Genomic DNA, 19077 nt, shown 5'->3' on the forward strand with positions numbered 1-19077 from the left:
ATGCGAGCAGCTACAGGAAGCCAGTGCAGAGATCTGAAGAGTGGTGTGACATGGATTCTTGCATGCAAATCTGCTGCCCCAGAGACTGAGGAGATGTGGTTCTTAAAGCTCAGTTGGTCGTCGATGATATCGACGATGATTAGTGGGGACAGTCACTGTAGCTCCAATGTTGATGCTGATGTTGTGTCATGTCGAAGGTCTGGGTGGGAAGACAAGGACTTTGGTCTTGGAAAGGTTGAGCTAAAGATGTCTCTCTCTCATCGAGCCAGAGATGTCTGAGAGAAAGGCAGAAATGGGTGATGAGACAGTGGAGTCATCTGGTGGAAAGGACATGTGTTATCAGCATAGCAGTGCATCAGCATCAGCATTGTAAACTTCAACGCGTTGTTGATGTGGTTACCAGTATCCACAACCAAACCTTTGCAGATGATGCAAAACGCAGCAGCTCGCCTCATTTTTAATCAGCCAAAACTGACTCATGTCACAGCACTCTTCAGATCTCTACATTGGCTTCCTGTAGCGGCTCCCATCAGGTTCAAAGCTCTGTCTCTTGCCTACAAATCTTTTTAGAGAACAAATGGAACATGCCATTGTCAGCGTGTAGGCTTTCTGTAACAGATCAAGGAGAAACAGGATTCAACACTGCTCACCGTCTGTAGCCAAAAATTGAATCAGGTAAGATCTTTCATTTTAGAACACTTCTGAAACACCAGTGGACTGAATGTCTCTGTAATTCCCCAAAACTCTCAAAACATAGTGAGACACCTTTTGGAGTAAAACCACCAGCTGGTCTTCAGCATCAGTTTCAGAATCTCCAAGTTACAACACTTGCATAACATACACGGTCAAAACGACACGTACAGCACATCATCAACACAACACAACTTTTAGTAGTCTAAAACGAGAACACTGGTTGGACATTTGACCACTATTCTTGGCAGACATTGTTGAGTTCAATCACATTTGTTGATTCTGTGGCACAGACCTGACTTGGATGGACAGTTTAAATATTGGAGGAGGCCATTCCAATAACCTGATTTATCCATTCCACAACCAGCTTTGTGTGCTTGGGGTCATTGTCCTGTACAAAGAACCACGTGTATTCAAGTTTCAACCATCTGTTGACCAATTCTGAGTATTCGTCCTTCATGATTTCATCTACTCTGTGCTATACACTGGGTCCACTGGCAGCAGAACAGGCTGAGAACATGATGCCACCACTACAGTGCAGACCTGTTCTGTGAGGGTTCCTGGGATGTTCCTGACCATCCAAACCAGTTTTCTCTCAGCTGAGTGAGACAGTCTTCTTCTACCACTTAGAAAACGGCCAAACCTCTCAATAGTTTGTATCTATGTACAATTATTTGAACTGATGATCTTGGAATCTGCAGTTGTGGACCTTCCTATTGTAAGTGTTGTGTTGGTCAGTTCAGTGAGTGCTGTCAAACTCATCCTCATTATGTGCACAGAAAAGACACCAGCTGTAGTCAATCATGATCACTAACAGGAAGTTTAGAGGCCAAATTTACTTAGTAAAGATGAATGTAGGACATAGGCCTGGAAGAAACAGTGATTTTCCAATTAATTGCAATTATTATATGTATGGAGCCCAGGAGGTAGCTCCATGCAAAGAAGCAAGTTATCTAGTGCTTTAACACACAGGACATCGTCTGAACCGCAGGCTTTTCCTCCATTCCACCTCCAGATTGGTTCATCAACTTTAACCTGCTGTTTGTGTAAAAGCCTCTATTTGTATAGGATCAGTTGTTGGAGGTGCACACGGCGCTTTGTCCAAAGACCAGTCGTTGGACAAATGGTTTCATCCCCTTACAGTTAAATAGCATTGTTTCTGAAGTAATGTCACTCTGTTGGCCATTTGGAGATTTTATCAAAAATGGCAAACTCTGTTCAGTGTGATCAGGTCTGGTCATCCACTCTGTTTACGTGCATGTACTTTCTGACATTGTAACTTATGCTCTGCTTTCTCTAGTTTCTATAGGCTGCAGAGCCAAAACATGCTCCATTTGCCTCGTCCAGCTAATTAGATTGCAGCTGTGACCATACCCTGCTTTGTGTTGCCTTATCCTCTGTTACACTGGTAACTTTGGACGTTTTACTTTAGCCATGTTGTGCTTCATTCATGTAATGGATGTTTATAAATGTACCATTCAGTGTCAGATTGGGAATTGTATATTCACAATGATGCAGGTTAGGAACATTTTCAGCCAATGATTGTACTTTTGGAGATTTAGCTTTCTTGTTTTTTTTGTTTGTTGAAAACTAACTTATTACAGTTAGCAGTAATTATGTTTTTACTAAACATGAATATTAGTCGTAGAAGCACAAAATGCCACAATGAATGGTGGAAATAAAGGTCCAGTCTTTTCTTTATTGTAAGCTTATCTACAGGCCTATTTCCTTTTGACTGTAATCACCGGCACCTTGCATGACAACCCGTGCTGCCAGAGTTTTGACCATATTTTTACTTTTTTTAAACAGCGTATCAATGACATCATCAAAGACATCACATATTGTACCTGCCTTTGAAGTTTCCCTAACCAGTTGTCAGGGAAACTGTTTTCTTGGCAGTTTAATGCAATTGGATGCGAGAGCAACAAGGTAATAAATGTTCAGTGTTTTATCATAGAACGACCTGTGGAGTTGATAGTTGGACCACCGGACACAGGTAAACGTAGCTCTACAAGGGGCTTATTTAGTCGCGACCTTGAGGACTTTCCACCAAGGCAGAAATGGAAGAGGGAGTTTGTAGCAGAAGAAAAAACTGCTAAGCTGCTGCTACACACAATTAAAGGACCCCGTTAGACTGAGACTTTAATTGAGCTCCTTGCTCCTTCTCAGTCTCCTAATGGTAACTTCTCGTTGATGCTCCACTTGGGTTTATTTTGGACTGGATACGACGAGCAGTGCAGACATGGCTTTTCTACACAGGACATTTCTACCTCTCTTCCTTCATTTCTGCCTCTTTAACTGCAGCGGTAAGTTAAACTAAGCCGAAGTCTCTCTAGAAATTTCTTCCAAGGTCAGTGACGGAGAATTTGAAGGAATAAACTGCGGTAAAGTGAGCTGCTGTTTGTTGGGACACGCTCAAGCCAACCTCCCTTAAAGTTTTGCTGTCTGAATCTCTCATTGGAGCCAATATAACGGAGATCCAGAAATTCTCCTCAAATCACAAACGGGGGTTGTTTTAAAATCACCGCCTGTCTTCATTTTATTAAATATCTTTGAGTAAAGTATATCACTGTGTTTGGTGAAGCCTTCTGCCACAGTTTTTTGAATTTTGTTAATAGGATTTTGCACATTTTGTGAGGCAAAGTCTGAGCAGTTTAGAACCTGTCTTGAGCATAAGTGAGTGACTCAGCAGGTTCAAAGCTGTCGTTGCCATGGTAACAGACACAGCTGAATCAGGTCATGTGATCAGCTTCAGAGCTGTGTCCAAACACTTTACCTGACAGATTTTCTCCCACATGAGACACAGTGGACACACACATACATACACACACACACACACACACACACACACACACACACACACACACAGTGATGGATATTGTCTGCTGAGCCCTGAGAACTGGAGTCTGGAGCTTAAGATGAAGTAGGTGTAGAGCGGCTCCCTCCTCCCGTATCACACAATGCTGCTGGTTATTAGTTTTGAACACATGTATAATTGTGTTTGACATTATGTCTGACCAACGGCAGGCATCTGCAAAGAAATAGGCCAAAGTGTTACTTCCTCAGGACAAAAGCTTTATTTGGACCTGAAATACATGTTTGTTGTGAAAAGTTGTAGATCTGTGAAATGTGTCATATGCTGCAGTGAAGGTGAACATGTTGTGACCCTTTGAATCTCATTGTGTCTACATGCACACAACAAGTTATGTTACTGGGAGAAATCAGACAACATTCCTATTATGCTGCACTATACGTATGAAAGCAGACACAGTTCATAAGTGTTTGTCATTGATAACACAAAAAGTACGCCATGTTGTCTGATTTGTGTTTGTTGAATGTTAACTCAACAAATAAATCATTTACTGATTAACAAGATCAAACATTCAACATCAAAATGAACAAAATCAAGATTATATTTTTTGTAAATATCAGCCAGCCATATGTCAAGTAAAGAATAAACTGGGCATATTTTCAGTGTAAATGGCCACTTACATAACACTTTTATCCAAAGCACTTTACAATGTTGATTCCCATTCACACTCACACAGCGATGGCAGTGGCTGCCATGCAAGGTGCTCACCGACCACTGGGAGCAACTTGAGGTTCAATGTCTTGCCCAAGGACACTATGACACATAGCTGAGAATGGGGATCGAACCACTGACCCTATGGTCTGTGGACGACTGTGATCACTCTGATAGTCTCTTTCAGAGCATCTCAGCGGGGGCTGTGAGGGGGGTGCTGGGGTTCGCTGTTTGATCCCAGTGAATTGGAGATGGCACACTCGCTCGACAGCTCACCTCATGTCTCACAGATGGTATGAAAGGAAAGAGATGCACAAACAGGCCTTGTTGTAGAATGAGCATTACATGAATGCTAATAAACCCTGATACAGACACAGGACAAACAATCAAAGAGTGAATGCTCACAATGACACATTCAGAGCAGTGGGTGTGTTTGTGATCTTGATTTAGGGCACAGTTCCTAATCATCATTAGGGAAACTGGATGTCAAGACAAGATCATGAACATCATATAACTGACACAAAGGCAAAGCAAGTCGCCTTTACAGCATCTGACTAGTCTGTGCTGTAGTTATCAAAGCATTAGACATCACCTTTTGAGGAAAAAATATAACTGGTTAAGTGACTAACACCAGCATTTGTACATGTACAGTAGCATGTAAAACATCAGAAAGACCGACTCTGTAATCAGCCAACTCAGTTGGTGCTTAAACAAATGACCCTGAGCTTTTTCACAATGAGTTTGTTACAAATAATATTCAGCATCAAACTGTGAGAAGGGACAGTGAAGGAGAGGAATCAGGGACTGTACTGACCTTTCCTGTTAATGAATGCAGGAAATCTAAAGCCAGATGTGAGCACAATTAGGATTGAGGGTCATAATCAGAATTAGATGTAGGTCAGGAACCAATGCTGAGTTCAAGTTACACTGAAATGTTTCTATTGTTTTGACGTTAATACTGTGGTTTACAAGGTTTGTGGCTCATAAATAATATGGGACCATGGTTCAGCACCTACACAAACTGTGAAATGGATTTATGTGCATGTCTATGTGTTTTTCAGCCTGGACAAAGGGGGAGCTGACAACACAGGAGACTGTTGAGGTTTACCTGGGTGACTCTGCTCAAATCCTCTGCCAGTATAACGTCACTGATGGGAACAATCAGCCCAGTGATTTATTTGTCCAGTGGTTTGTGGTGAGTATAACTGAAACTCTCTGACACAATTCAACTGCTCACTTCTTGTGTAGGTCTGCTGCTTAAAAGTCAGTAATTTGAATCATGGCCAGTGACCCACAACTGTAAGTGAATCATCAGGCTATTTAATTGCCTCCCTCATTGTCGACTCAACAGTAAAAAACGATAAAAAATGTTGAAAACATAAAATAAACCACAGACAAATCTAAGCTATAATGCAGCATAACAATAAAACCATTTTTTTATCAGAGAGAATTTATTTCCAATGGAAATTTTACATCAACATCAATGTTTGTCCTGCAGGCAGCTTTTGATTGTGTTCACTTTAATCATATTGTCAGGACAAAGGAGACACACAGGCTGTGTGAGTGAATAACTTTTCTATCAGTGTAGTGTTGAAGAATGTGTCATTCAGGGCTGAGCTCATAGAATCTATCAATCAATATCATATGTTATCCTAAAAGTGTAATCACAGAGTAATAACTATATATAATTATAGTATATTTATAAACAAAAGAAATGCGTATCGTGTCACTTCCTGTTTCTGCACGCTCTTGGGTTTCTACCAGACTGTTTACTGATTAATTGTAGCTGTTATTTTTACTTAAATAAGTGATTCCTTCACACAAGAATTAATACTTAGTCATAACATACGCTTGTATTACACAAGCACCTGCTTTTGCAAAACATAACCAGCTAAAGTTTACAAATTCCACATTTCACTTATATTAGCTTCGTTAGCTTAGCAGTTATCAATTAGCAATGGCTTCTCTGTCTCCCTCTGTTTCTCCTTCTCTCACTTGCTCGGTGTGTCTCATGTTCAGTTTTTCCTCTGCCTCCTTTAGTGATAATGGTTTATGTAACAAGTGTAAGGTTTTTGCAGCTTTGGAGTCGAGGCTCACGGAATTGGAAGCACGGCTCCGCACCATGGAAAACAACTCAGCTAGTCAGGCCCCGGTAGCTGGTGCGGGCCGACATAGCGTAGCCCCTGCTAGCTGTCCCCCGGCAGTTCCCTCTCTGGCCCCCTGCCAAATCTGACCAGTGACGACATGTACACCCGCATGTCGTCATTCAACCACTGGCTGGCCTAGGATGCAGAGATCCAGTCCTACACGCCTCTCTGCAGTGTCCTTACAACCGTCACCCCCCCACAACTCCCACATACCTATAGAGACTGTGTCTGTTCCCCGACCTAAATTACATAAAGTAAATATGACAACAAGAGGAGTTAATCATAATAACCTAATAAAAGTTAAGACTACTCCTCTTACAGAACAAAACCCCAAAACTATTAAATGTGGATTATTAAATATCAGATCTCTCTCTTCTAAATCTCTTAGTAAATGACTTAATAAGTGATCATCAATTCGATTTATTTTGTCTCACTGAAACTTGGTTGCAGCAGGAAGAATATGTCAGTTTAAATGAGTCAACCCCCCCAAGTCATATTAATTATCATGTTCCTAGAAGCACAGGTCGAGGTGGAGGAGTTGCAGCAATCTTCCATTGTAGCTTATAAATTAACCCTACACCTAAACATAGTTATAACTCATTTGAAAGCCTTACTCTTAGCCTTTCACACCCAAACTGGAAAACTCAAAAACCACTATTATTTGTTATCGTGTACCGTCCTCCAGTCCCTTATTCAGAGTTTTTGATTGAATTTTCTGATTTTCTATCTGATTTAGTGCTTAGTACAGATAAAGTCATTATAGTGGGTGACTTTAACATTCATGTAGATGCTGACAGTAACTGCCTGAGCACTGCGTTTAATTCATTATTAGATTCAATTGTTTTTCCCAAAATGTAAATAAACCCACTCACTGTTTTAGTCACACGTTAGACCTTGTCCTTACGTATGGAATTGAAGCGGATAATTTAACCATATTTCCTCACAACTCTCTTCTGTCTGACCATTTTTTAATAACATTTGAATTTACAATAACAGACTATATAGCAGTTAGGGGAAAATTCAACTATAGCAGATGCTTAAGTGAAAAAGCTGTCAACAAATTTAAAGAAATTATTTCTTCATCATTTGCTTCACCATATGTTAATACAATGGAAAGTAGTTTCCTTAATGTTTCTCCTGCACAAGTAGATTATCTTGCTGACAATTCTGCAGCATCACTACATACATTACTCGATAGTGTTTCCCCTCTGAAAAAGAAGGCAGTAAACCAGCAGAGGTGATCTGCATGGTATAGTTCAGAAACACGCAACTTAAAACAGGCAACACGAAAGTTGGAAAGGAAGTGGCGTTCCAGAAATTTAGAAGAATCTCATTTAGCCGGGAAAAATAGTTTAAAAATGTACAAAAAAGCTCTCCGTGATGCCAGAACAGCATATTATTCATCATTAATAGAAGAAAACAAGAACAACCCCCGGTTTCTGTTCAGCACTGTAGCCAGGCTGACTAAGAGCCATAGTTCTGTTCAGCCTACTATTCCCTTAACTTTGAGCAGCAATGACTTCATGACCTTCTTTATGAATAAAATTGTAGCTATTAGAGAAAGAATTCACCAGATCCTCCCCCCAAAAATTACAGATAGATCTTCATGTACAGCAGTGCTAGAGTCATCGATAAGGCCCCAATCCCTGTTAGACTGCTTTTTACCCATAGATCTCTCTGAGCTAACTTCTATTATTACCTCATCTAAACCAACAACCTGTCTGCTAGACCCTATTCCAACTAAGCTGCTCAAGGAAGCTTTACCCTTACGTTCATATTAGATATCATCAATCTATCTTTCGAAACAGGCTATGTACCACAGGCTTATAAGGTAGCTGAAATTAAACCACTACTTAAAAAACCCTGTCTTGACCCAGGTGTGTTAGCCAATTACAGACCAATATCTAATCTCCCCTTTATTTCTAAAATAATTAAAAAAGTAGTCGCAAAACAATTATGTGATCACCTTCATAGGAATAATTTGTATGAAGACTTTCAGTCAGGATTTACAGTTCATCATAGTACAGAAACAGCACTGGTAAAAGTCACCAACGATCTTCTCATGGCCTCAGATACTGGACTCATCTCTATACTTGTTCTGTTAGATCTTAGTGCTGCGTTTGATACCATTGATCATAACATTTTATTACAGAGACTGGAACATGAAATTGGGATTAAAGGAACTGCACTAGGTTGGTTTAAATCCTATCTGTCTGATAGATTTCAATTTGTTCATGTTAATGATGAATCCTCCATGCACACAAAGGTTAGCTATGGAGTTCCACAAGGCTCTGTGTTAGGACCAATACTTTTTACTTTATATATGTCTCCTTCAGGCAACGTTATTAGAAAACACTCCATAAATTTCCACTGTTAATAAAGCTTCATGCCTACAAGACATAAAGGCCTGGATGTCCCACAATTTTTTACTTTTAAACTCAGACAAAACTGAAGTCATAGTATTTGGGCCCAAAAATCTCAGAGATATGATGTCCAACCATATTGTTACACTAGATGGCATAAGTCTGGCCTCCAGTACTACTACAAGGAACCTTGGAGTTATTTTTGATCAGGATCTGTCCTTTAACTCACATATATAACAAATCTCTAGAACAGCCTTCTTCCACCTACGGAACATTGCCAAAATTAGGAGCATCCTGTCTCAAAGTGATGCCGAAAAACTGGTCCATGCATTTGTTACCTCTAGGTTGGACTACTGTAATTCCCTACTTTCAGGATGCCCCAGTAACTCCCTAAAGAGCCTGCAATTAATCCAAAATGCTGCAGCAAGAGTGCTGACTGGAACTAGCAAGAGAGATCATATTTCACCTTCACTAGCTTCTCTCCATTGGCTTCCCATTAAATCTAGAATAGAATTTAAAACCCTGCTTCTTACATATAAAGCTCTGAATGGTCAGGCTCCATCATATATAGAAGACCTCATAGCACCATATCATCCCAGTAGACCACTTCGCTCTCAGAATGCAGGCCTACTTGTAGTTCCCAGAATTTCCAAAAGTAGAATGGGAGGTAGAGCCTTTAGCTATCAAGCTCCTCTCTTGTGGAACCAGCTCCCAGTTCAGATTCGGGAAGCAGACACACTCTCTACTTTTAAGTCTAGGCTTAAAACCTTCCTTTTTAATAAAGCATATAGTTAGTTATAGTTATGCTGCTATAGGCTTAGACTGCTGGGGGACCCACCCCCCAATGCACTGAGCTCCTTTCCTCCTCTTGACCATCTCTCCTCTCCTCTCATCCAGCAATTGTCACCACTGTATGTCATTAACTCTGTGTGTTCTCTCCCGTAGTTGTCTTTGTCCTCCTCTGTCCCCCTCTCTCTGTCCCTTTCTGCAGGTGTCCCCCGGCTTTGAAGCTGTGTGTCTTCCAGCGTGAAGCTACTGATCCTACCAATCTGCCCGATGTTTTGTTGTTGCTTTTGTTGCTCTGTTCTTTTCTCTCTCTCCTTTCCACTCACCCCAACCGGTCGAGGCAGACGGCCGTCCACCCTGAGCATGATTCTGCCGGAGGTTTCTTACGTTAAAGGGAGTTTTCCCTCTCCACTGTTGCCTATGGCTTGCTCCAGGGGGAATTGTTGGGTTCTCTTTATATATCTTTATAATCTTGACTTTATTCTGTAAAGTGCCCTGAGATGACTTTGTTGTGAATTGGCGCTATATAAATAAAGTTGAATTGAAGTTGAATTAAATGTATTAATAATAACTAATTGATGCCTTTATTGCTTTCAGCACCTTCAAAACTTGTTCCACATTCCATAATACCTAAAACAAAGACCTATTCTGGTGATGTTAGAAGAAATTATACAACTTTTGATTTAATATTCAGTTTGAGGGACATATGGGTCCCAGTGAAACATGGGACAGACATTAAGGACAAGTGCAAAAAAATAAATATATGCAAAAACCAAAATTATTTGAGAATTTGAGATTTTTAACAAGACGAAATGTGTCTGAATCAGACTGACTCAGCTGAGCGATGGCTCACATTGTATGTTTGTTTCACAGCAGCAGTCAGCTGGACACACATTTTACTCAGCATTTTACTCCATGATACACAGTTAAAGGTGATGTGTCAGCCTGACTACATGTCCTCTTTTCTCCAGAGACCTGACATCACGGGCTCATTGGAACCGATCTTCTACGGTGATGACAAAGAACAGGAAGTACTCGACAACACTGACTACAGTGATCGGATCAATGTGACTTTGGACTATCAGGAAACTCAACTCACCATCCAGAATGTCCAGCTCTCTGACAACAGGCAGTTTATCTGCCACGTGCAGGAGAAGGTCTTTGGGTTTGCTGTGGTCACGACCGATCTCAGAGTGTTTGGTAAGGAAACCCACCAAACATTAAATGGATTTCAGATTAGCTGTTGTTTAAAGGAACATTCCAATCTGTGAGATTTGTAATTATTCTTTTTCTAACTCAGCTCCTCCAGACGCCCCAGTGATCAAGGGTGTTATGACAGGAATATCTGTGACCAATGAGATGCCATCTAAGGTGGGCCTACTTAATCTTAGACACTGTTAGTCCCTGAAATCAAGTTTCCTGTACAGTGCTGCTAAAGATTGGCCAATGTGACTTTCCATCCAGGTTGCATCATGTGAGGTTCGTAACAGCTTCCCTGAGCCCAACATCACCTGGTACAAGAACAGCATGCCACTGATGTCCTCAGCAGGACGTAAGTGCAAAGTGTAGATGAGACACTGTGTCTGGGTCTCACCTGTATCACACTTTGAATTTTCTGTTAGCAATCGAAGCTGTTAATGTGAAGCATCAGTGTGTTTCTATTAAAGCCTGATAGCAGCTGTAGTCTTGCCAGGGTTGTAATCATGAGGACCAGATGTCTAGATCACCTAATTACCAGCTGACAGCGACAGAGAAACAGTTGGAATATGCACTTTGTGACCTCTACAGCAATAGGTGTCAGTTTCATAGAACTTCTGTCCATTGTTACACTAAACATCTGTATTGTGTTTGACAGATGCAAATGTGAGCAGAGATCCCAGAGGCTTTTTCTCCGTCCAGAGCACATTGGAGTATAAAGCGGTGAGGGAGGATGAAGATGCCTATTTCTCCTGTGAGGTCAGCTTCTTTGTCCCAGGAGGCGTCAGAACGTTGGAGTCCAACAGCGTCAACATCACTGTTTACTGTGAGTTAACGTTGAGCCTTTCTTGGAAATGACCTTGTAAAATGACTTTAGCAGCTCGCTGAATAAGCCTTCTTAATTTGAGTGTGTGTGTGTGTGTGTTTAGACCCTAGCACCAAGGTGGAGATGTGGAGGGAGTCGCCCCAGGGCTTGGTCAAAGAGGGGGATACAGTGGAGCTGCGTTGCCATGGTGACGGCAACCCCCCTCCATCCTTCATTTTCCACAGAAAACAAGTAAGTTTCACAGTACGTGGTGTAATATCGGTTCGGCCTTGTCTGCCTCCATCTCTACTTTCAAATACCGTGGGTTTAGATATTGGGCCTAAATATATTGTCGGCCCACTGAATCCCCCTAATGGAGTCTGTTGGGAATTGCAGCTGCATTGTTTCACCACATGATGAGTATCACATGCAGTGTGCAACATTAAAACTTGAAATCCAGTAAGGTTAGGGAAACTATTCTTTTTACACTCCCTGTCCCCTTGAGATTGTTGGCGTTAGCTAGTAACATTCCACAACATGGACAGAGATGACAACTTTCATTCATTTTTGAGCAGGACCAGGATGTGGACTTGGAGAGCAGTGGCCACGTGTTGATCCTGTCACCGGTGTCACGAAACCACAGCGGAATCTATCAGTGTCGCCCTCTGGACTCTGACGAATACGCAGACGTCAAAGGAGAAATTCAGCTCCCTGTGCACTGTGAGAAGTGGCCTCACACACACACACAAAGACTCCACCTCCATACTGATTGTCTCATGTGAAAGAAAGCGATAAATCCATTCCTACAGCATTTGATTTCCTTTTCTTTGCTGTTTGTTGTGTTCAGATTTGGACCCAGCTGTTGTGGTGCCAAAAGACTCAGAGGTGATGCTCAAAGGGGAAGATCTGACTGCAACCTGCAATGCCCTGTCCTCTCTGAAAACACACACTGTCTGGTACAAGGTATGTACACAGTAGACCAGAGACTGGATTGAAAATCTTACTGAAAACAGTAGAAAAGAAAAGGATAATGAATATGTTTAGATGATGTGAAAGCTAATAAATAGCTGCATTAGTGTGTGTGTTTATGGTTTACATGTGTGTAGGATGGGAAGCAGGTAGGCACGGGAAACACACTGCACCTGCAGGACGCCACCTATGGAACAAGAGGACAGTACCATTGTGAGGTCTCTGCTCCCTCCTTCCCGGCCTTGCACAGCAGCGGCTCTGTTCACATCATTGTACGAGGTCAGTGGCCCCACACGGCTCCCTAGCTCAGCCACCTCCTCCTCTTTTTCTCACATTCCAAACCTACCATAAAAAGGTGAACTGGACCCTTTCAGGTCACTGGAGGGCTTTTCATGTGAAACATCTGTGCAGGAAGCGTTGACTTCCACTGACACTAGCTCAGCATTAAAGGAGAGTAGATATGAACTGGGATGTTTGAGGGTTAAGAATTTCAATTCTAAGGTGAGGTGAGGGCAAAGGGCTGAGGAAATGCTTTATGTCACTCAGCAAATATATGTGTGTGTGGGTGTGTCTAGGTGGTCCCCAGCTGGTTGGAGAGGATCAGGAAGTGCAGCTGGAGGAGGCAATAGGCAGGATGGTGAACCTGAGTTGTGAGGCTGAAGGCTCTCCACTGCCCAGCATCTCCTGGAACATCATCGGCACCCAGGTCACCAAGAAGGCTCACGACACAGCACTAACCTGCTTCTGTTAGAGGAGCTTTGTTTGTAGTCATGTCAATGGTGGGAGCAGTGTTTTTCATTGAAGCCCTCAAATTTCTCTCATGGTAGAGTCCGACTTCCAACTTACCCAGATTTGGGGGCTGATTCTAGTCATTGTAGAGTTTCCTGCTTTCTTCTTGTACATAGATCGTTTCTCTGTAGGTGCAGGAGCCATTATTTCTGAATGAATACAAAGAGAATACAAAGAGTGTCATTATTTAAGATGATGTTTGCTTTAAATTCAAATGAGATACGCAGCCTGATGGGATGAAAATTCCACTCACTTTCACTTCTCATGAAGAAACGTTTGTTCTGGTACAGATGCAAAGCTTTGCACCCAACTGTAGTTATACCAGCTGTGAAGAGCATTTCTATTGTGCCAATATAAAACACATGGTTTCTTCATCAACAAGGTGTGTTTGTGTCTCCACAGAACTGGAAGGAGGTGGTAAGAAAGTCGAACGAGTACGTGGCTCAGAGTGTGGTGTCAGTAAATGTCACCTCGGACATCAGAGCTCTTTGCAACGTTTCCAATGACGTGGGCACTGAAGTCAAAGCTTTCAACATTAAAGCCAGTAAGAGCTTCTCTCTCACTTTCCATGTATGAGTGGATGGATTATTAAAAAAGGGGCCATTTAGCGAGTGAACCATTAATCTTTATTCTCAGTTCTCTAGTGCAGGGAACAACCAGGTTTTGAATTGTTGAATTGATTTCATGTTATTCATTTTTCCATCATATTGGAAAAAAACAAACAAAATAGCACAACCACAGTAAAGTCAGAACATTGTGCTTCTGTATGTGTTTCACCAATTCTAAGTGTATGAAATCTGGAATAACCAGCAAAAGGTTTTTCATACAGCATTTGAGTTATTTTGGATTGAAAGTTTCAAAGCCTGTTTGAAAAGTTTTGGTCACTGTCGGGCTTTAATGGTACAGGCAGTAGAATGTGGCTTCTAACTAGGGACCAAACTAGCGATTGTACATTAGGGGATGAACTAGGAGACGTAGGGTGACCTCAATGCTCATTAAGGTTTAAACTGCTAAATCAAGTTTAAAGGCTCTGAAAACCAATTTTGTTAATCCTTTACTTGGACAAACTCTCACTCTCTAAGTGTTGTTTTTCTTCCTCACAGTTCCCAGTGTCACCACACCAGCTCCCTTCACTCCTGGTAAGAGTTTTGCCCTGACAGCTCTTTTGTCAGATGCCTTTTCCCCTTTCCCCTTTTATGTCCCGGAATTTTGAAAAAACAAAAATAAGCTGAATACATGTAGTGTTGATTCTCTCTTGAGAAATATTAATAAAATAAATGTTTGTTTGCTTGTCTAAATATCCACTGATGTCCTGAGGGGCTGAACCTCTTCCAGGTGTTACATGATCAGTTTGACTTAACTAAAAATACTTGTACAATCAGAGGAAACTAGTGTTTACTAGTGGAAAATCTAATAATCAATCATGTATAATAAAATATGTATGCGTGATAGAATAAATACCACAATCTTAGTTTTTAACAAATTCAAACATCTGATCTGAACAATAGAATTCAGGAAAAGGGGGCTGAAGTCATTGGGTGAGAGGCAGGGTACAGCCCGGACAGGTCTCCAGTCTGTCTCAGGGCCATCACAGAGAGACATACAGAGAAAGACCATCATCACAATCACATTCACTGCTACAGGTCATTTAGTCACCAATTAACCTAACATCATGTCTTTGGACTGTGGGAGAAAACTGGAGTAGCTGGAGGAATGTATGTATGTATGGATGTATTCAAAGATAAGCCAAAAAGTGCTCTACAAATAAAGAAACCAAACTATTTTATGTGGTTGGTACACAGTGAAGCAAAGGTCAAATCCTCTTAAACACCGCAGCTGTCAAAGTAGCAGCTCAGAGATGAGAACAATTGTTAGATGAAGTGAACTAACAGGATTTTCTTGCTCTCTGTGTTTGTGTGTTCATGCAGCTAAGGGCAGTGGGGTGATCATAGTAGTCATCATACTGTGTCTGCTGCTGCTGGCCATCAGCAGTGTCCTCTACTTCCTGTATAGGAAGGGAATTATCCCACCTGGACGCTCAGGGAATCTGGACATGTGAGTATTGTCTCTGCTACTCAGTACAGTAAATATGTATTAATCCTCAGAAAGAAAAAGAAAATGTCGTCATGTAGTCTTCAACAAATGCACTGTTAAATCCTGGGACTGTATCCAAAATGTTCAAATTATGAGTCAAGTGGACCTGGGAAGACTTATTGTGCCAATCCTTCTTTCTGTCAACAGCATCTCAGAGGAGACCGCCATAAATGACATTGTGATAGAGATGAAGAACATTGAAGATAATGAGGAATCTGTCGACCTAATGCTCATCAACAGAGACAGAAATGGCCCTGATGACCAGTTAGCTATTGTAGTGGATGAATAGTTCAGGATAAAACAGGAACCACAAACCACAAAAATGAGGCTGCAATGTTCATTATTCCCCAACAGACATGTTTACTTTTCTTGTGTTACACCAGTCGTGGGGCTACGTTGTGAGGTCAGACCTGAAGAAGGCACAAGAGAAATCTAAATTAATGGGGATGTGTAGTTTTGTGATTTGTCTCATAAATGTGCACCAGCTGCCAACATGCAGAAAACTAATATTTGCTCTTTGTAGAAATAATGCAATGTTCTGGGGCTGAAATTTAGAGATAAATACGTCTTTAATGCACTAGCAAAATGATTCAGGGGTCAAAGTTTCCTCATTTTCTCTTTCAGATAAGTTTGGCCAACTATTGGTTTGTTATTATTGTTTGTTATTATTATTGTTTATTGTTTTGATCCATAGGAGCAGGAGTTATTTCACATAACAGAGCTTGTAAGTAATGTGGTGTCAGTCTGATTTTAACAATGCTCACATTTGCAGCATTAACACTAATCACATGTTTTCTCTTTGTTTTAAGTTGGTAAATAATACATTATTTGCTTTAGTTTAAAACTTAATGTTGAAATTGTTCTTTTTCCAAAATGTGTGTAAATTCAGTAGAGTACATGTGATTTATTGATGCTTGTGTGTTTCTGCTTTGCAAGAAACTAAGGTCAAATAAAAATGTTTGATTTAAAGACAGGCTATTTCTTTTCTATTGACATTTGTCTCTAACGTATAAAAGAGTAGTTGGAATAGAAGCAGTAGGCCCCAAGCTGCCCTTCTCACTGCAAATCAATTCAAACATTTATTATCCATTTAGAATAAAGTGTTCAACCAACACTTTGAACAAATTACAGACATTAATTATGTGTAGAAGAATCTATTCTTCTAAGACCATTAAAGTCAAACAGTCATATTAATGTTGTGGATGATCAGCATATTGTATAAAGGAAGATGGTTATTTAGTGCATTTCAGAGGTGGTGTGAGATCACTTTTGTTCACTTTGGACTGAGAAATGCTCTTTCCACATTTCCAAAAATATTCTTCAAAATAATCTATAGATACAGTGAACAGAGATGCAGCATCCAATGGCTTTTAGTCATAATGGACAAACCACACAGATCCAATGAAGAAATAAAACGTGGCAGCAAATGAATGTGGAGTATTATTAAAATGTACACAGCAATAAAGTAATGAAGAGAACTTTTTAGTTCATATTGAAAAGGCTAATTATTATGTTATGTTATATATATTATACCACCTATGATATTCATCAGCAGACCAGCAGAGTTTACCAGTAACTGTGAGGATGAGTGTGTGGGAGACAGCAGACACTCTGGCACTGACCACAGGAAGGACTTGGGGACAGAGGTGGGACTGAAAGGATTCTTATGGATTTTTTTGGCCAACTGAATTAAATATTTCTGACGCACCACAAGCATTTACTAAGTGTAAAATGTAAAATATAAATCAAAGGAGCTTCTTAAAATGTTGGCTCAAATCAAAAATCTAATTCCTTCTATTAACAGTGTTTCATTTTATCTGGATGAATTATTGCATGTTGGGTAAACAGTTGTCCTTGTTTGGTTGATTTAGATTTGAAAAAGGTGGGTAGTTGTTTGAACTTCAAATATATGTCAGCTTCATTTCACTCTGTTGTATGAAATCTATTTGATTTCATTTGTTTTTTGCTCTGCTTGTTTCTGCTCTCCCCACTCACTCACCTGTTCCAAGTGCACCGTATGTTCAATCCCCTGCTGTCTCCAGCTACAATGCTCGATCTCCCCCCTTCTATCGCTCTGTAAACTGCAACCTGAACTCAGACTCCCCAACCTTTGAATCACCAATCATCTATTTCCACCATTATCAATAAACTATCTTATACCTTCCCCTTGTGTCTGTTCTTCTGGGTCCTATTACCTAAATTCACACTGTAACATACATACTGTTTTTTTTTTAGACTTTCAATGTTTATTATGACATTTTACAGAAACTCAATGTTTAAAAAAAAGAGCCTATGAAGAACAGAGAAATCAGGCAGCACCATAAGACCTTTATTGTAGCTGAACATTCACCAAAAAGTGCCTCAAACTAAATCTGTGATTATTCAGAAACCAGAAAAGCGATTAAAAAGTGTATTATAAGGCTGATGGCCTTGTGATTTGCTGAAAGTTTTGGATGGTTTCTCTGTGACAAAACAAGTCATGTTCATTTTATGGACTCCTACATTTTAGGAAAACTCATCTCTACCTCCACACTCACAGTCAATAACACGGGCAAAGTACTGATTGTGAAGCCAAAGTCTGATGTTCTGTAGGCTCATTCCTCTCTGCCATCATTTGCTTTCATCTAAAAATGTCAGGATCCCCGAGTTCACTTCCTCCCTCAGGACTCTTATTTTGCAGCCACTTCCTGTAATACTTCCGGTAATCGGTTTCACCTGCTCTCATCACTTTGCTTATATACCTCCTCAGTTCCCTCACCGAGCTGTCACATTGTCTGCGTGATCACCGCGACTTTCCAGCCTTCATGAGAGTTCATCGTTGCGATCCACGGTGCGTGTGTTGACCTGACTCCGCCTGCCGCTCTGTGTTAGGGAGTAACGGCTCCATATTGACTCTCTCTGGTGCCGACTATCTAAATGACGCTAAGGATTGTGAGTACTGCTAAGGTTTCATCACGGACCCTTGTAACCATGCCAACCAAAGGGAATGTTTTCCATGTCATGTCCATGTTTGATTCACGTGCATAAGTGTTTGTCTCTCCATGTGATTTCCTACCTGTGAAGCTCAGACTGATGTTTATTGAATCAAGCATCACGGACTTCTTCAGTGTTACCAAGTATTAATATTCACTCAAAGGGGATTTGGGGGTTTTTGAATATTGTTTCACTAAGGTTTGTGGAGTTCCCTCCACGTGAGGGATTGAAGATCCACCACGGCTCCGTTCCACGCACACACTGCCAGGACCATACTCCACCCCTCCCCGTAAGATCCCTAACTTCCCTCCAGACTCAGCTCGTCTCCCTCATAGACTGGAGATCAGCGCCATCCAGCGAGACGTAGGGCAACATCATCATCATCATCATCATCATCCTGCTTTGCCAACAATAACACTCTTTAATAAACTTAATTCAAACTGAGAAGTTCTCAAGCACCTTATTGGGTTCTGAAGTCTGTGAACCTTTTTTTTTTTTTTTTTTAAAGATGAATGTATTTTTTAGTGATTAGTGACATGTAGCATATGTAGTTCGTTTGGGTTTTATTCCTAAAGATGTTGGTATCATGTTAACTGTGAGGTTGGTGCTTTGGGAGGAGTGTTGCCTCCCAATGCAAGTTTAACTTTACCATGATCATATAGACAGAGCTGAAAAGCTTTTGTTTGTAGGGTCTGATCAGTGGGTGAGTATCAGTGCAGCCTTATCTCTGTCTCTTTGTTG

General features: G+C 40.9%; 1 protein-coding gene across 1 annotated transcript; it reads left to right on the plus strand.

Annotated features, from left to right (window-relative positions):
- The first annotated feature begins 2932 nt into the window (after positions 1-2932).
- Positions 2933-16301, plus strand: LOC137099245 (cell surface glycoprotein MUC18-like). The gene is made up of 15 exons (XM_067475849.1): positions 2933-2996; positions 5275-5408; positions 10481-10709; positions 10810-10880; positions 10974-11061; positions 11365-11532; positions 11636-11763; positions 12087-12231; positions 12359-12474; positions 12618-12759; positions 13056-13186; positions 13672-13813; positions 14373-14408; positions 15198-15324; positions 15511-16301. Exons 1-15 carry the CDS (start codon positions 2933-2935, stop codon positions 15650-15652), a joined length of 1863 nt encoding a protein of 620 aa, XP_067331950.1. The 3' UTR covers positions 15653-16301.
- The last annotated feature ends 2776 nt before the right edge of the window (positions 16302-19077 follow it).

This window comes from Channa argus, chromosome 15, assembly GCF_033026475.1.
Source record: "Channa argus isolate prfri chromosome 15, Channa argus male v1.0, whole genome shotgun sequence".
Lineage (NCBI taxonomy): Eukaryota > Metazoa > Chordata > Actinopteri > Anabantiformes > Channidae > Channa > Channa argus.